Here is a 19,430-nt window from a genome sequence, read left to right as displayed (position 1 = left end):
ACGAAGATATATTCTTGATCCACTTCACTCCCGTTAGTGATCGAATGGCGATTAGACAAGCTCAGGAGCAACAACGAGCCGCAAGGCAGCAGGAACACAGCAAATGGGTCAGGCTTGACCTTGCCCAATACAAATCGTGATGGCTTCTTGAAGTGAAGCTTCTTGAATGCACGCAAAGCTCATCGACGCAGTGTCTTCAAGTTTCTGTCTCCTACCGTGAGGCAAGATACCACCACCAGTGGAATAATGGAGTGGGCGAAGGAGAAATCCGTTCGTTGTGATTGCTTCGGCAATGGGAAACGCGGAATACAGCTCGCATCCTTTTTACCGTTTGCCAGCCGCGAGAGAAGGGCGACGAATGCCGCTCGATAAGCCATCGAAACTCGGGATTTCAGGAGCAAGACAAGCAAGAAAAATCTCGACAGCGCCTCGCGTTGGCCGCATGACCCTGTGCCGCGGTATCTGCTATGCAGCCATCGCCGATGCCGCATCCCAGATCGAACGCGGCGCAGCTAGCAGCAGACTTGGCCCGCAGCGATCGAGGGCTGCCGCGGCGCTGTTCCCCCGGCACGTGAAGAGCGTGCAGAGCGGCGAGCGCGTCCTTTGTGGGCGCTTTAATTCGACGCCGGGATTATCCGAGATTAAGGGAGATAGTGTTGACGTCTCCCTCTTTCGCCTCGATTTTGCTCGCCCGACGTCTTGTCCTCCTCACCGGTCGACGGCGTTATAAAAGCACCGGCTTCCGGCTCGTGGGATCTCGCCCAACCTGAGAACCCCGGAACGGAGTAGCAGCGACTGCCTTTCCCTTCCAGCATGGCTCGTTTCAATGGAGTAAGTTTCAAGTGCAGAGCACTTTAGGCGCTCGCTGGACCCAAGCAGAGCAACAGTGCATTCCGTTGCAGCGCTGTCGTCGCGGCGTACCCCAGAGGCTTCGAAAGCTAGGCGGTTTTTAGAGTCATAAGCGTTCGAAACTCGTGAACCGGTAGCGCTTGTCCTACATCTCCCCGTTGTATAACGCAAAGAAAACTATAGGTATATTTGAGGCAAAATATGCGTAATTAACCGGCAGCGCCCGCATTCATTTAGTTAGGAACGCTCGTTGGGTTGGCTTTTACTATAGTAAGCGAAAGATGCGGCCGCGCAAAAAAAGATGGCGCGTTCGAAATGCAACAGAAAGGCTCCAGCCGCGCAAAAAAAAATTACGCGTTCGAAATGACGCAAAACAGATCTAGCATACGAAATTAAAGCAAGCTTCACAAAAAGAACAGAACTCCTCCTGGCGCAGTTTAAGGCAGGGGGCGCACGAGCACTGCGAAGGCGGGAAATTTGAATTGCATGAGGTGGTAGCAATGAGCGGATAACGGCGGTACAGCCCATATGGCGAATCACTGCTGTGCACTTCCGACCGGTTTCACATTGAGCGGAACGACTTTAGCTGTTCCCGCTATAGAGAGCGGCGCCTCGAACGTGCCCTCGGAAGTAGGCACAGTCAGTGTACCGGCAGCTCGCAGTTACCTTACAACTCGTGACACGCAACACTCCGCCAGGGCTAGGAGCTCTCACAAGCCAATGCTGAACGGTAGTTGTGGTTGCCGTCGACCCGCCAACGCCCGTATTAAGTTCGCTTCGCAAATGTCGAGATTCGACACCCAGGTGTGTTTAGCAGCAGCGAACATTCTAAATACTGCGGAAGGATGGAGTGCTGGGCGAGTTGGTATTGTGACATGGTGAAGAAACAGCGCGGTAAGGCGAAAACGCAAGAGCCATACAGGACGAGCGCTGCCTGGCGTCTTTTCCTCGCGTTCTCGTCTTACCGCGCCGTTTCTCACCATTCTAAATACCGTGAGGCTGGCTCAGCGCGTGAAAGGCGCCTGAGTCGGCGGATCAGATGATTCCGTAAGGTGCTCCAGCAGGCGCAAGCAGCCGACGCGTTGGGAAGGCGGGGACGGGCTCGGCGCTAGGCCGACCACGATCTGACAAGTGCTGTGCCTGCGCAGGTGGCGCTGCTGGCGCTGCACTCGGTGCTCTTGTGGGGCGCCGTGAGCGCGGGCGGCCTGCACCCGCACACCGAGGGCTTCTCGCACTCCATCAGCCACCCCGACGGCTCACAGCACCACTCGACCTTCATCAGGCACAACACGGACGTCGTGCCCCGGGACCACGACTCCGGGGTGTACGACGCGAATTCGGGACACGTCGTGTCCGTCCACTCCACCGGAGCTCACGGCCCCGCCTACGGCAGCAGCCACGTGGTCGCCTCGAGGCCGTACGGAGCTTACGCAAGCGGAGCCTACCTCGGCGGAGGAGGCTATCTCGCCGGAGGCTACGCCCCCGCGGCCTACGCTACCGGAGGCTATCTCGCCGGAGGCTACGCCCCCGGGGCCTACGCTACCGGAGGCTATCTCGCCGGAGGCTATGCCGCCCCGGCAGTGTCGGTGGCCGCCGCCCCCGCCGTCTCCGTAGCCGCAGCGCCCGCCGTCTCCGTTGCTGCTCCGGTGGGCGCGGCCGTCTTCGGCCAGGGTGCTAGCCTCGTTCACGGACATACCCTGGGCGGCTTCGGCTACGGTGGTGGTCTTGGTCTCAGCTACGGCCGCGGCGTTGGCTACGGCCTCGGCTATGGCGCTACCGCTGTCGGTCTCGGTGGTGCGTACGGCGTGGGTCTCGGTGCAGGCTACGGAGTTTCCACGTACGGCGCCGGCTACGGTCTCGGCGGCGCCCTCGGAGGCTACGGCTACGGCCTACCCACGTCGCGCACGGTCGTCCAGAGGGGACCGTACATCGGCAACCGCATCCTGCCCACTGCCTTCGGAGACGTGCACGCGCCCCACCACGAGTTCCACCACCACGAGCACCACACCGTGCACCCGGTCGGAGGGACGTCGTTCGTGGCCGCGGCCGCCCCCGCCGTGTCCACGGCCGTGGTGCAGCCGGCCGGCCAATTCCTGGCCGCCGTGGGAGGTGGCGTGCACCACAAGGTGGTCGGCCCCGACGGCACCATCCTGGGAAGCTTCAAAAAATGAGGGACCCCGAGTGGCAGCAGATATTCCCATCTCCGCTTCTTGTACGGGTGACTGCCGTAGGCGTGTAATGAATGGCGAGGCGCGAATGTTCGGTCAGCTACTTTGGAGGGCCAGGAAGGCACAGAAAAACATCACGAAATGATGACACCTCAATGCTCTGTGTAAGAACACTGTCCCCTACTGGTTGCTTGCTTGTTATTTATGAATAAACAACGTTCTTCAAATTGCAATAAAAAGGAACCACTCGGTCATTTCAAGTTGAACTCCAGACATGCATTCAGATTAAGGCTCTTTGCTCTTCTGGAACCTCGAAGTGCCCGCGACATTTCTTGCTCATCCCAGAGTTACCTCCGACTGCAAGCAACTCGATGATCTTTTAATGCCACTTTTACAGCGATGTTCTCATTAATCCTGTGGTCAGGATCTTTCGCGTGTTCGAATCACTACAGCGGACAGTCGTAATTACGTCTGAACGTGTGCTCCGGCCCTACGTCGCGATACATTTCACTACCGCTAGCACTGTTACGGCGGAGTGTCGCAACATTACGGAGCGTCTTATCACGGCACAACGTCGCAATACGATGAATGGGAGATTGCCTCACTACGGCTTAATGTGCATTACGGCGGACAGTACCAAAAAAACCGAATAGCCAAGCGGAAACGGTTAGCAATGCTGAGCCACTTGCTACGTTAAGCTGGAGCCCTAGGTTAACTACAAGTTCCAGAAAAGACACAAGTGATCATTGCTTAATAAAAAGGTTTTGGAAACAGGAATGGAACCCAGAGGTAGCTGTACTTCTACTTACACCCAAAATTGTTCACAAGAGAAAGAGGAATACTTGCAACATAGCAAGCAGTTTTCAAGTCTCGCGAGATCGGCCACTTGGAGGGAGGTTCATACAGCACAGTGCTATTGTCTTCGCAATAGTCCGCCGCCCTGCCCGTGTGAAATGAGCGGCACCAGAGGATTTCAAGACGTGATCAGTGGCTTGATCGAAGTGCTCTAAAATTGGAACACTGGACCGAAACTCTCTGCTGACCACCGACTACCTTGGTGTTCTGTAGCCATGTCAAATTTCATGAGGCTGGGAATTTCAAAACTCGTTTGCTCCGCGCCGCTTCAAGGGGTACTCGCACGGAGGCGAAAATCCATCCACTCGATCCCCGCGCCGTGTGTCTTCCCGTCACACATTTATGCACAAACATGAGCGGCAAGTTGCACCAGCGCGGCGTTGGCTGTCAGACGGCTCGGCGGTTGGGCGGCAGGCACCGAGCGCAGGCCGCAGAGTCGGGCCCCGCGTGCGCACCGCCGCCGCGCGGTGCAGGGCCCTTGAAAAGGTTGTGCAGAAAAGGTTTTCTTTTTTTAAAGACGATAGCCTTTCTTGGGCTATTTAAACCCAGAAATTTTGGTCTGTCTGTCTGTCTGTCTGTGACTCGATTCAGCCACCCGAACAAAGTAAAACAATGCCTGCGCAATAGTCTTCTACAGTCACAGCTAAATCTACCCGTCTAGGTCCGGTGTAATGTTCATAATTGTCAACATTGTGGAGGAAGAACAAGACATTACGCAAATATAAGACAACAAATTTTTACAGAAATGACATTTGCAGTGTTCTTTTATGAAAAATCATACATGCTTGATTTTTGCGAAATTAAATACTTCATCAACTGCAGAAAAAAATTCACTCCGCCGTCACCTGCTCTCGCCCGCGCCACTATACCTTCTGGCGCCATTTAAAGAAGTCAACCGGCAACAGTTACGAAAGGTTCCACTAGATAGCTTCCACTTTCTGCTTGCAACGCATGTGGAGTAGGGAAACGCGGTTCTATAAACGCTGAAGTAGGGCGCCTCGATTCACGCGCGTCTGCGCCGTACGGTAGCGTTGGCATCGAGACACCCGGTTTGGAGCAGTGGAACGCGGTAAATTTAAAATGATTAAGCAAACCTTTGGAGTCTTTACCTTGGGAGGAGCGCGACGCAAAAGGAACAACATGAGAGGTAAGCGAGAAAGCGAAGGGAAGCATTTACTTGGCAAAAGTCGATAAAGACTATCGTCTTTTGTCGACATTTGCAATGAAAGGAGCAGATACGCGGCCAATTTTTTTTTTTTCATGCAGAAAGGGTGGCCCCCTTTGTTTTCGGTCGGGGCTGAAAAAAGAACTGGCCGGAGAATTCTCAGTCATTTTGCCAGAAGACAGGTCGTCTCTGTCAATGTTTACCGACATTTCATTCAGCAGTCGCCTTGTTTCTCTTCTTCATAGAAATGCTTACTGGCAAATTATTATCGCCAGAGTTCTCCTGTTCCCGTAAAGGGGAGCAAATGATTTTCTTACCGTGAATTCATTCGCAATGTGAATCGCATCACGCATGAAAGCGCTTGCAAGTGCTCCAGTAGTGCCCCGCAGAGGGTGCGACTGTATGTTTATTAACGCCAACCCCAGAGATAGTTTCTGCCTCATTAATACCAAAAATCCCTACAATGATGGCGACAGTTAAGAAATTTCGAACTAAAATAAATAAATGAAATGTATAAACAATACTAAACATTAACGGGCAAACAAAAAACGCGCGGAATTTAGGGGCCAGTTGGCGCGCGGTAGAAGCACTCGTGGTTGGCAGTACGTTCCTCGCGGTGAACGATGAACGTGTATTGGCGAAAACGGTTCAGCGTTTACTCAAGCTTGATTTCAGGTGATTTTGTTTCGTGTGTCGGCTCAAAAAGTATCGGATGCTTTAAAGAGGCAATGGGGACAAAATACAAGTTTTCTTCGCTCAAAAGACTGACTTTTCAAGATAACAACAACACCAATGTTATTGCAAACTTGCAAAGTATAATCTAGATGCGCTCCCGCAGCCACTTTCTGGCGATTTCTGTTGGACGTCTCAGTATCTGCAGGCTTGCGCGACTGGCGGCCACCAACCTAGGCCTCTGCAGCCAACGAGCGTGCGCACTGCAGGGCAGTGGCAGTGGTGGCAATGGGTGGTATAGTTTAATCGTCTGCTCGTATCACTTCAATCATCATCATCATCATCATCATCACCATTTATTTTTTCCTTAAATGCCCCTTTCGGGGTATTACATGAGGGGGGGGGCGCAAAAACAGCGAGGAAGTTCTTAAAAAATTCCCCGCATTTCCCCGAGGGGAAGAATGTGAAAGTGCGAATGCAGGAGTTGAATTTGCGCGGTTCGGTAATGTTCGCGAAAGAGAGATCACACACACACACACACACAACTACAAAGAAAGAAAGATGCATTTATTCACAGACACCTATTTGCGTTGTCGTTGTACTTGATTGCTAGAGCGGATCTCAGCTTTGAAAGTTCGTGTCAGTACTCCTTTAAGCGGGTGCATTAGCCCTTCTCACGCCCGATTCCTGGCCAATCCCCCACGTGGGTATGTGCCATGTCAGCGGCCAGGCAGCGCGCGCCCATCTCCCCCCGTGGCCACGGAAGACGAGGAGATTCCTGGCCAATCCCCCACGTGGGCATGTGCCATGTCAGCGGCCAGTCAGCGCGCGCCCATCTCCCCCCGTTGCCAAGGAAGACGAGGAGATTCCTGGCCAATCTCCCACGTGGGTATGTGCCATCTCCCCCCGTTGCCAAGGAAGACGAGGAGCGCGCGCACCCGCAGCTGTTGCTATGTGGACGGACGGCGGTCAACGGAATTCAGGGTCGCTTATAAAGTGCATTCGCACTTAAAATGGTTATAAAACACACATGATTGACACAAAGAATTCACAAACGGCACATTTTCACATTTTAGGCGGTATTGCCACACATAAAATACAAAGTTCATATTTAAACTTTTTAGCGGTAATTTATCATGCAAGGAAAGTTTTAAGATACGCATTGCAGTGAACTAAGTACACAGTGTTGGTGCTATAAGCGGACGCACAAAGAAGAAAAGAGGATAAGAGGATAAAAAGATAAGAGGATAAGAAGAAAAGAGGATTAAACGCGGAAAAAAGTGATTAACTGCTGCCGGAATTTTTGTGAATCATTTACAGTTGCATCGGGTAGCGCATTCCAAGCCTCAATTGCAGCTGGTAGGAGAGATATGTTAAATGAATTACTGGTGCCATGTAAGCGCTGAAGGCTGTGGGAGTTAAAATGGCGCCGCTATGAACGGGTAGAGGGTATCAGGAGCTTGGTGCGGAGGTCTGGGGAATCAAAGAAAACTGAATGGAAGAGCCAAAGTCCGGCGATTTTGCGGCGGACTGAGAAAAATGGCCTCCACTGCGTTGCCCCTGCCCATAATTATTAAAATCTGAAATCTTTTCAATATATCTTGGGTTTTTTGGAGGGGTGTAAATGCCTTTTGTGGCTACAATGGGGCCTGGCGAATTACCAAAAGCAATTGAGGACTTGCTGCTGGGCGAGTTGGTGCGAACTTTGCGACATGGTTTGAGCGCTACAAATGGACTAACACAAGAAAGAGGACGGGACAGGCGCTACTAACAACTGATTTTATTGCCATGACATGCAACGAAATATGCAGGAAAAGAAAGAAGCAAGATATTTCGTTGCACGTCATGGTAATAAAACCAGTTTTTAGTAGCGCCTGTCCCGTCCTCTTTCTTGTGTTAGTCCATTTGTAGCGCTCAAACCATGTCGCAAAATGCCAAAAGCACGTTCTCAACTCTCAAAGGCACAATACAACTCACCAAAGTCGTATTATGCCTTCATGGCCCCTTCGCAACGCCTGCTGCGCGCCATTCGGCTCAAGGGTTGCAAATGCTCTTTTCAGTTTCGTCTTGGTCGCTGGGAAGGCCCGCGTCTGCAGCATCGAGGCTTAATCCACCGGCGAGATCCCATCGGCCAATGAGGCTGGTCGCGGCGGGAGCTATCACGGCGGCCGGGGTCACGAGAACGCCTTGCGTAATGGTTGTCGCGTGTGGCCTGTCAGGCCGCGCGCTCATTTACGCTCAACCTTGGCAGCTGTTGGTCCCCGAAGCCTTAATCTCATGGCACTTCGTCCAGCGCCGATTCCATAAATTCGAGGAGGCCGTGCTGCCCCCCCCCCCCTCCTTTTTTTTCAAGAGAAGCTTACGTGGCTAGGGTTCCGGGTATTATTCCTGCCTGAAAACAAAAACTTCCGAGAGAGAGAGAGAGAGAGTAAACATTTATTTCGCAACCCGTGTCCGGGTCCGTGAGGTTGAGAGATAAAACGATCTCCCCCGGGATAGTGAGGAGGTGGCCAAGAAGGGTTGTCCACGACGGGGTTGTCTTTCCCAGATGGGCAACCCAGGCCTCCCAGGTGCAGAGGTGGTGGCGCAGCGATCGACGCTGGGGTGTGTGGGCTCTGGGGCAGGTCCAGAAAGTGTGGCTGAGGGTCGGTATGGAGCCGCACACTTGGCAATGCGGTCTGTTTGGAGTGTTCTGTCTTCGGTGTAGAACGCAGTCGTTTGGTAGGAGTGTGTTTGTGCTTGTCTTATAGTGCCGTGTATTTCCGCGGAGGACAATCACGTGGTGTGGCAGTTCTCTCTAGGCTATTCGGAGTGTCCTCATGTGGGCTATTCCTTCCTGGAGACACTCTTTCATGTCCTATGTCGGAAAGTATGTCACCGGCCAGCCCTAGGAAGTGCTTAAACACCAGGCCGTTGAGGCTTTAGCGTGGACGCGAGCGTTGCCTATTGGCTGTGAGATGTTTGAGTGGCGTGCTCTGGCTCTGACGTCGGCTTAGTGACTCGCGCCGCTGTCGTCTGCTACGCTCCGCTTGTGAGGGGCAGCAGTGCCTGCGCTAGAAATCGCCCGCTGTGATGCTTTAGTGCATTGAAAAGCCTATTTTTAGTAATTAAGTTATTTATGCCAGCTTCTGACACACCTGAATAATTTCAAGCTGTATCCCCCACAAGTTTGCAACCCACGAGGAGAGAGAGAACAACTTTCTTCAGAGCATCGATCAGAAGATCGTGTGTAAGTCGTCCTTTCTAGCTTATTCAAGAGGTTTAGCGCTCAGAGCTTATCGATAAGTATTTAAAATACGTAGGCTTCCTTCAGTATTTTTGAGATGCTCTTATGAAGACTCAACAGTCTAATGCTACGCACCAAGCAGCGGGCCCGTATACACGCGCATCGCACAGCAGGAAATAAAGCGGCTGTCTTGCGTTGTTGTCGGCTTGTATCAGATGAATGTTTTTTTTTTTTTTCTGTGTCCAACGCATTATTTTTCTGCACCGTCACAAACGTCTTATTAGTAGTTTTTGGGGATTTTTGAGAGGCTCACAAAGATTGTGTGGATATTTTTTTCAGGTCTTTCATTATGGCTTCGTGCAAGAAGATGCGTCGTTTATTCACATGCAAATACAAGGAGAAGGCTTCTGCTACGCCACCGCGATCGCGCCCCGGACAATGTTGTGCAGAGTACTTGAAGGCGGCTTTTGTGCTCCGAATTTCTATCGTAACCATCGTTATCACAACGAACTGACTCTCAACCCGAACAATTATGACATGATTACGGTATTGAAGGCTTTATACACTCGCTAACGAACGTAATAAACAGTATACGTGCATATTTAATAAGAATCGAAACCGATGAATATTTCCAAGCAGCTCTTTGTTGTTTTCCAACCCTTCCAGGCGTAAAGGACAAATTCTGGTTTACTTGGGGTGGCGTTGTGTGAATTGAAGAACTCTTGTCCTGGAGGGAGGACCCGGCCCACTAATCAGCTCGACGTTACTACTACATAAAGTTTTCTCATTCTCTTCCTCCTCTGGAGTGCACTTTTCCTAAAACGCATATCTGAATATTGGGGCGATATGGCTTTGAGAAATGAAACTGAAATATCACCTCAGGTCTGAACAAACATAGTGTTACTGTATCTTTACCGTAGAAGTGACTAGTATTGCTCGATAAACCTCCACACTGGTTAGATGCCTCGTATAAAACAAGCGCGCGCCTATGCACCCAGTAGGTTATATGGAACTCAAACTACATTTTTTTGCGCGCCATAGTATACTTTCATGTCATGACCACGTAAAGTGATATGATACAATATGTACTTTCGAGCATTGGCAAGGTTGTAAAAACTGTTTTTCCTTACAAATAATTACAGGAAATCGCAATTCCTTCTGCCAAAACCGAGCCCCGAAGGCCTGGAATCGGTTTTGGTCTTGTATTTTCGCTGTTGCCGGTTACTATCACCGGTACCTTTGTTCGAAAGATTACTTAATACAGAAGCTGACGCCTAGCTCCGACTCTTCGCGCTTCGCGCAGGACCGGCTTCGCAAGGAATGAAGCGACGCTGGAAATGTTTCTTCCGTAGCGGCATCGAAAACTATACTTCAACTCACACCTTAAGCTAGAGTATGCGATTTTAGGTCTATTATTGATAAAAATATACGCACACGCAAAATATGGTGCGGAAAGGCACCAGACGTGAACCGAGCGCAAAGAAACAGCAGGGAAAGCGAGCCCGGCTGAAGCGGTGACAAATTTATTTATTTATTTATTTATTTATTTATTTATTTATTTATTTATTTATAATATCCCTAAAGGCCCTCGTGAGAGGGTATTATATAGGGGGGGGGGGCGGTTACATGAGCAAAGGTACAAACAATGAGCGTCAAAAACGAAAAAAACAAACAAATGGGATAAAATTTCAAATTAAATACAGACTAAGGTTGAGGTATATGTTATAACACGTAATTGGTAGAGACAGCAAAAATACAGCAAAAAATAGGCAACAAATCGTTCGAATACAGACAAGTTCACAGTGAACCACCTATGAAAATGCAAGAAAAAATAATCAATACAATTAATAATAAAAATAAATCAAATAAAGCACACACTCAAAAACGAATAAAAATATACACTCACTCATCACACCGCAAATAAGCTGAATCATGGTAAAAAATAGTACACATTTACTCAGCACGTTCCGGAAAAGAGGAAAAATTAGCCCCATCTTCCCAAAGGGAACGCTGAGCAGATGCGGAGCATCTCGGGGTTCCGTTGTGTTTCCGTTGTGTTCGGTGAACTCCATCGGAAGAACGGAGTGAAGTGGAGTCAACCGCAGCAAGCGCTGAACTGAACGCGCGCAGCGCGCTACCTGATCTACATTCAAGGTTGAAGGAGAGGAGACGAGAGGAGGAGAGATGCGCAAGCGCCGAGCATATGCCATTGGACGGGTATCAGCAGAAATGTGAAAGCAGACCGTCCTCCCTCCATTTGTTTGTGACCTGTAGTACCGGGGTACTTGAACCTCAGGGAGATAGGGAGTCCATCTAGCTACACCTTCCAGGCCACCATGCTGTTGTTAGGTAGCGTGCTGAAGTCGATGTTTTTACGCCACACTTCGTGGAACAGGAACTTGGCATGGACAATGAAGAGAGAAAGCACCCCCCCCCCCCCCACCCCCACCCTCCCTTCCCAGGGGTTCATGTTGAACCTCAGTGCAAACGACAAGACGCAGTACGATAGCAACAGGACACACGAAGCGCTACTTTGTCCTGTCGTTTACGCTAGGGCTCAACATCCTTACCAACACTTCCAAGTTTTCACGTTGCGCCCTAGTGGGTCACATATTAACGCCGTTGTTTGTAACATGGGCCAATTTGTGAATGGTTCTATGCCATGAATACAGTCCATACATAGAGAGAATGTTAAGTGGTCGGCACACGGGTCCCACGTACGTCGCAAAACCTTCAGCACACCCGACAAATAACCGAGATGCATGGTAGCCCGAGAGTCACGTTGAAATCAGTGGCGTAGCATTTGACTGCTTCAAACATTTCAGTTGCATTTTTGCACAGCTTCACGGCAGCTTTCTTGCTTCCAGCTCCTGTGAGCACGTCATCCGTGTATGTCTCACAGTTTGAGGGTTGAAGCATTTCGGAAAGTAGAAATGGGTTAGCCATCACTCTGAAAGGGATGCGGGTCATACAGCAAGTCAAAACTGGTGAAAGTGGTACACCCGGTTTTGGTATTGCTTGAAACCACAGGAAACGCAATGCATCTTTGTCCACCGGTTTTATGCCAACCTTTAAAAATGTTTGTTTGATATCGGACCCTTGCGCCACTTGGTGTCTTCGGGAGTTCAGCAATAGGGTGTATGCACTGGGCTTTTGACCGTGCAGCAATGCTACCTACACGACGGCCCCGACACCATATCCACGGTTGCATTCTGCCACGCAGGCAGCATGTTTCCCGATGCAAAACGTGGTTTGCGGCGTGGTGTTGGTAAGAACGTTCGCGTGGGCAGTGTTTTTTTCTGCGTGATTCGTGGGTTTGCGAATGCCTTGTCACAAGGAGTAGTCAGCATTGTTTTTGTTTCGAAATTTCGGACTGTGCTGTTCACACTTCCACAACTGCAGATCCGAAAGCAGGCCGCACAACAAAAGCAAGCGTTTCGCTTTTTTTCTCTGTTTTGAAGCGGTAGCTAGAGCAGTGCTTGAAGACGATCCGACTTCATGCAACGAATTCGCAAAGAAGCTATCGATGATGGGTTTAATCAGTACCGAATCAGGCGTGCCGATTTTATATCAGGTGGAGACGATGGCCGTCAAAGCTTTCACCTCATACCTTGCACATGCTTGTAACACGATGTGTTAAGGTAGCCGGCATACTTTATCAATGAGGCTAACCCGACTGTGCATCCAACCACAGCCTTGTCTACTTCCAGTATTTTTAGGTGAATACGTGCACATGAAATGCAACCTTTTTTCAAATAATTGTGGGCATCCAACTCTTTTGTCGTCTTCGAGTGCTCTTTAATGACCAAGCGCGTTCTGTGCTTATGCACTAAAGCTTGACGTTGGCTATACAATTTGACTACTTCAAAAACAGCGCGGAGATGAAGACTTGTGGATTGACAAACTAGAGCAGTATGGTTTATCGCTTGTCTCTGCGCTGTTTTTGCAGTATTCAAAGCGTGTTCCATAATCTTGTTTTGCTTATAATTTCCACCTCGTCTACATAAAAAAAAGCACTTGAAAATTATCGTTTGAATCTTCGTCGACGTGGCTGCACCTAATTTTATATACATATGTCGCGATTGCTTCCACCCAGAACCTCTGCGTAATTGCTCACCATCATTGGGAGCTTAGGTAAACGACAGTCATACGTTCAACACACCAGAACACTGTTGCCAGAGCACCGTCTCTTGCACTCCCCAAGAAGCGCGCAGCATGTGTGGGTGGCTCGGTAAAGCCAGTGCCTCGTCCCGCACGCCGCCACCATATCAAATATTGTTGCAGCTTTGGGTGGAAAAATTTTCCTAACTCGAGACAGGCTCCTTTGAAGCAACCCAAAAATAAGAAAATCAATGTATGGGGATCACACGGAGATACTGCAAAGCGAACTACGTTATCAGCGCCTGTCCAACGGTTAGACAGGTGCGGACAGCGGTGCAGAGACCACTGCGCAATGTTTCAAGCCCATGCGGCAAAATGCAACCGTGCAGATGGCATCGGTGCAGCTGAGCAAATAGCACCACCACGCATTCGAAAGCCCATTGCATACGCCCATAGACTGACTAAATCGGAGGTCAGGTTCAGTCCACTTTCCGAGTTGTTGAAATATTTCGGTGAGTTACTGTGCGATGAGGCGTCAAAAACCACATGAAGCTTGTGAGAGTAACGTGCAACAGCCTAGTGCATCATGTAGTAAACGGCATCAGATTCACTCGTACTGTCCGTAAGTTTTGCTATCCCTAGCTGGTCGTAGTTTCTGATGACAGCGTCGGTAGTCCTGACACAATTCTGGGGAGTTTAGAAAGTGCCTTATCAAGTGGTATAGTGACATTGGCTTCCAAGGAAGCGCCTTCTTCTAATGTCCATCCATTTGTTTGATGGTCCCGCAAAACACGGAAAAATACAATAGAGGCGTGGAAATTTCTGAAATTTCAAACACTTTGCGAATACTGTTTGCTATTCGATTTGCAGCGCACTTTTATCATTCAAAGTGCTGAATGTTTTCGAGTATTGAAAATTTGGGAATAATTGAGCAGTAAAAGTTAACTCTGCCGCATAAAATTCAAACTTTCTAGCTTCACTGCATGGCATGCCCTCTTTCGTTGACTTTTTGCATGACGCTGAAGTTGTGCAAAAAAGCCTAACACGCGGTCATACTATCACACTTAAAAAATAAATGAACAAGTGTATACCAACTGGTAGAGGTTTCAGAAGTGTCAAAGGCGGTGGCGGTCAAGAACATCGCTAATGACATCAAGGTTTTCCAGGCTTTAACACACCATTTACTCACTTCTCATTTTTCTTCCACTCAGTTTTCATGTGTACCAACTTTCAGCCTTTTGTCCACCTGCTTGAGGGTCTAGCTTCATTCAACAGCAGAAGATCAGAAAATAAACTAGAAAAATCACTCCACAAAGTGAACACCCTCTTCCAAAACGCTTATGCAGAGGCTGGACGGGCTGCAGAATGCAGAACGCCCTTACTCTATGAAAGAGAACATGTGTCATCTCTTATGCTACTGCACGCAGCATGCAACCCAACACGAAACAGCGAAAAGAACTCTTGTGCGATTGCTACGAAAAAACTTTTCAGAACTGAATCACTTTTGTGAACTGTAGCAGTCATGCTGACACTGCGCTACGGACAAAGGCTCTAGATAGGTCGACATTCTATAACTTTGAGATCCTGAGATCTGTTATCCTACTACTGCCATTTTTTCAAATGTTCCTGATCTATTTCATTCTCCCTCTTATTCATTGTTTCTACGTACTCTTTCCACATTTTTTTTTTCATTTACTGTGTTCACCCTATCTGACGCAGCAAGCTACGCCATTTGTGGAGCTAATTTCTTCAGTATTCATTAAAGCTTTCTCTTTCCCAAATCATTTATCTAACATCACTATCATCATCTGGAAGGCTCCCGCACAATTACAGCTTTCAGCCCCATTTCATGCAGCAATGGCCTCGGTCTGCCTTGCGCGGTTCTTCCACTACACCATCCCTGTTGCACTAAGCTCATTTGCTTGTGCTTTGTGCATAAATCAACCGACAGGTGTCCTGAGCTCGAGAATGCCTAGATTGGGCTGTGTGTCGACCTGCCATTCCAGGTGCAGAGGCACAAATGAACGGGTGTAGCACTTTTGTATTCTGTCTGGCGCCAAGCGTAGGGAGAAGTGGAAAGGGCGCTAGAACGGTCGGAAGCTGACTGTTTTAGCTGTGATTGTAAGAGCGTTTGATTTTATGAGGAGTACTTGGATGGTATTGGCACTATAGTAACTTGCAGCTTTATTGGCAACGGGCATGTGTTTTAAATGCAGAGCATTTCTTAGCCTCGCCTGTTGCTGCGTCGGACGGTGTCAACAGTTCCGCGTCCGCAGCAGGTGCGCCTCTCCTTCCCTCCTCTCTCTCAACAGCAGCTGGCGTGCGCATGCGTCGTAGTCAGCCCGTTCGCTCCGTCGCGGTCTCGGCGTAACAGGTGCGTGATAGCAGCGCAGTGGGGCTTTGAAGGGCGCGCGCAGCTTGCGCATGCGCGCTCTCCCCCCCCCCCCCCCCCCCGTACTGCTCTCCCTCTACTGCGCGCGCTGCAACTATAAAGCGGCAAGCGGTCGCTCGTGCTTCAGTCACTGCGTTGCTCCTTCTTTCCTTGGTTGACGCTCGCTCCCATGTTTACTCGTGTCTGCTACTCCAGCATCACGGCAGAAGCGATGGAAGACACTGCCTTCAACCAGTACTGAGGCCCTGCATTTACTCGTGTTCCCCTCGCGGGAAGGCGCGGGAATGTTTTTTGCAAAAAGATAAAGCAAGGCGCTGCAAAAGAACTGTGTTTTCTACCTCTCAACTGATTACATTGATTCGATTGATTGTGGGGTTTAATGCACCAAAGCTACACTTGGACTATGAGGCGCGCCGTATTAAAGTACTCTGGATTAATTTTGACCTCCTGAATATCTTTAAAATATGCCAAAATCGTGACATGACTTTTCGCCTTTATGGTCGGGTCCCAGTCAGGCTGCACGTGCAATCAAAGCTCTTTTGGAGATTCTTCGGAGCACAGAACTGGACAAAGTTTTGTGATTGAAAATTTTGGCGGCATCAAAAGACATCTTTTCGTATTCACGTTTTTTTTTGTTTGTTTTTCTTCTTTCATTTAGCGTAGCAAGCCAGCCCGACGGCTCGGCTAAGATCGCTGGTCTCCATTAAAGTTATTCTCTCTCTCTCTAAGCCATTGTATTGGTGTTGAGTGCATAGAATTTTTACTGATTGCAAGAACATAGTGTATGTGATGATGCACAAGTATCAATTTATATTTAAGGAACCCAGCAGAAGAAAAATATGAATGGTGCAAAATGAAAGGGTTCAACATGCATGGGACTACTTGATCATTACGAGTTGTGTGCCTATCGATGAAATGTCAATAAACCGTGCTGCAGTTTAGCGTCATCCAGTGCTGATCTTTTTTTTTTCAAGTCTGCATAAACTTAACTTATTGTTGTGTGTAGTGTTGTTCACTTAACCTTGTGTGTTTCAAGTGTGTAATACTTAGTACATTTGGTTGCATTGTTGTGCCTTTACTTGCCTAACTTTGGTTGAAAGAGGCTTCATTTCAAAACAGAAGACCGCGTCATAAGTAGAAATTACGGAAGTGAACTAGATCTTGGTAACTCATTGAGGCATCACTGCTCTTAACAAAACGTAGCCAGCTTTATTTATAACTAAGGCTTATTAATTCATGTATCTATAATCTCTGGGGCCTATCTGTTTATGTACATAGCTGTCTTGTTTTAAAATAAAATTTGATCGGCGAGTTTTATTTTGTGTGGGGTATACACGTCGTGTTCTGCCGTGAGTCTTCTGCAATTAGTGTGAGGCCAATTTTTCTTCAGCACCTCCAGCTGCCCTTGTCACTAATTTTTTAAATTTTTATTGAAGTGCATACTGCGAACCAGAGGCCCAAGAAGGAGGGGCATAAAGGTGTGAACAAGATCATAGATACCAGCAGTTCAGGATACCACATGTGGCAGCAATGAGAAAGAACAAAAGGTTAAAATAAGCTAAACATTCGCTTCTATGTATTCAAATTAATCAAGACATATGTTCAGGTGTATTTTTCCAGTCGATAATACATGTGGGAAAAAAAATTTCAACCGGTGTGTAGAACGGGTGAAAGAATGAAAATGGTAATGATGAATATTATTTTGAAGTAGTCATGGTCTTGTATCTAGGCCAAGTTTGTAGCATAACAACAGCAAAAAATCTAAGGCATTAAGACTTCTTTTTTCCCTAGTGCTTCAATCGCACCAGTTTGCATGAGCTCATTAACAGAATCCGTGTAACCATAATTAGAATTCTGAACAGTGAAGAAATGTAAGATGCAAAGTCTTTCTCCTTGACTAATATTTGAATCCCATAAGCTTATATGATCTCACAAAGAGAATTTGTGCAATTATATTTAGAATAAATAACGTCAACAACCTTTCTTAGAGCCTTTTCAACCAATTCGATATTATTTCCTCTATACGGGTCTGAGACTGTGCAGGCATACTGAAGTTTCTATCAAATTAAAGTAGGGTACAAAAGTAATCTAACTTTTGCTGGAGTATCGGTGAGTTTATGCTTTATAAAACCGACTTCATGACGAGATGAGGAAACATTGGTTTTTATATGTGACTTCAGCTCAAGTTGCTAGTTCATACAATACCTAGACGAGTACATTTCTGAGCTTCGGGCAAGTTTTCCTGAAAAAGGGTAAAAAAGTGTGAGTGGACTCTTTTTGTTGATGATATGAAGGGAGACTGCAGTCATGCGGTTTTAACCCCGTAGCCCACACACGACTCCAGGAGGGGATATTATAAGAAATAGTGAAATTGCCAGTATATAGCGAAATCTGTCTAGGCTCATTTACAATGGAAATAATTCATTACAGAAAATTTAAAGGAAAGACCAAGGGCACTACCATGGGGACCATTAGAAGTAGGAGGAGAGTGTCAGCTATTCACTCGAATACGATGAACAAGCAGTAACCCAAGCTGCAAGAAAGGAGCGGGGAGTGTGGGAGGCAGTATGTGAATTAATTTTTTGAAATTAATTTGGCCAGACGGCTGGTACCCCCCAGTAAGTGCAGGTGGTGGGACTGGCCTGCTCCTGTGAGGGATAAAAAAAAAACTTTCATTCTGCTGTATGAATCGCTCATGCGTTCTGGTATATGGCCACCAAATGCAGACGTGTATGGACGCCTGTTTTTAAAAACCCCGGACCAGGTTCGAAGCCTGTGCTAATTTTCAAACAAAATCTGTAGTGTCGGAGCCAGCATAATTAGCTGTAAACAAATGTACTTGAAACATGCAGCAAAGCTTTAAATGTGCCTAGCTGTGTTTTGTGTGGAAGTTATTTACTAAGTAAAACTGTTGACCTGGATGGGAGCCTTCGTACAGTCATCTAGAAAAGGTAATCTCGTTGTAGAACACAAAGATCAAAGCCGGCATCGCCATTAAAAAAAAAAGAAAACACTGCGGCGCCGGTCGGTGGAACTATTCCGGTTTTTGCCAGTTACTAAGTACGATCGCTGGCTGCCGCAGTTCCACAGGCGCGTAATCGCAAAATGAGTACGTAAATATGTGTTTAAGAGATGCGGACATGATGTTAAGGTAACAACTATGCTGCCGATATTCCCATACCAAAATTGTGTACCCTGCGTCGCAGAATTTAAAATACCAGCGCTCATTGCACTTGACGAAAGAAGCGCTAACATTTGCCGCAACGACGCAAATAGACAGCCTGTGCGCACCGTATCAGAATGCGATGCGCTGAACGATCGAGAGCTTGTTTCTGCGTAATCATAGAGCGCTGCTACGTACGTGGACGCATGTTACATCGCTGGGAGAGCGGTTATGCTTCAAAGAACAGTCTTGCCGCATGAGATTCGGAAAAGCGGGAAGAATATATTTTGCGCCGTCGCCGCTTCATAAGCCGAGCCAGAGTGACCCTGCCCGAGCCAAGCTGCAGCATCGCCGGGCATGCACCGGTTTATGGTAAGCTCTCCAACGCGCTTGCGTCTACATAAACGTTACGGCTGCTGGCTGATAAGTCTAGCGAGATCAACATTCGCGCCATGCTGAGGGAAATAAACTCAAATTTTCGCAAATTACCGCAATAGCTGTTTGAGCGTAAACAAAAAGTACTATAAGGTCGGACGAACCAATCACAATATTCGATTCAAGTGACGTGTTTGGCCCGACACTGCTGTCGGGGTCCTGCTCCCGAACGCAAAAGAAAACGGCCGCCCGACACAAACTCGCGTGTCGGGCCGACAAGTAGGACCCGACATGTCGGGTCCGACTTGCCGGACGAAGAAGAAATCACCCTTAATGCAGAGGGGAAAAGGGTCCACTCCACCCCGGCGACAACCAACGCTACGCTTGCTCGCCCGCTCCCATCGCGTGAGCGAGGCGCGCTGTGCAACGCCGGCCGCGATGGAAAGCTAGCCAGAAGAGAGGGG

At 48.4% G+C, this 19,430-nt stretch overlaps 1 protein-coding gene across 1 annotated transcript; it reads left to right on the top strand.

The window, feature by feature from the left end:
• Window positions 1-502: 502 nt before the first annotated feature.
• On the top strand, window positions 503-3,256 carry LOC144151790 (uncharacterized). The gene is made up of 2 exons (XM_077682923.1): window positions 503-831; window positions 1,998-3,256. Exons 1-2 carry the CDS (start codon window positions 814-816, stop codon window positions 3,018-3,020), a joined length of 1,041 nt encoding a protein of 346 aa, XP_077539049.1. The 5' UTR covers window positions 503-813; the 3' UTR covers window positions 3,021-3,256.
• Window positions 3,257-19,430: the final 16,174 nt, after the last annotated feature.

Source organism: Haemaphysalis longicornis, unplaced genomic scaffold (assembly GCF_048455015.1).
Source record: "Haemaphysalis longicornis isolate Haplotype H1 unplaced genomic scaffold, Haemaphysalis longicornis Haplotype H1 scaffold_9, whole genome shotgun sequence".
NCBI classification, from domain to species: domain Eukaryota; kingdom Metazoa; phylum Arthropoda; class Arachnida; order Ixodida; family Ixodidae; genus Haemaphysalis; species Haemaphysalis longicornis.
This window is presented reverse-complemented; position numbering and strand designations above follow the sequence as displayed.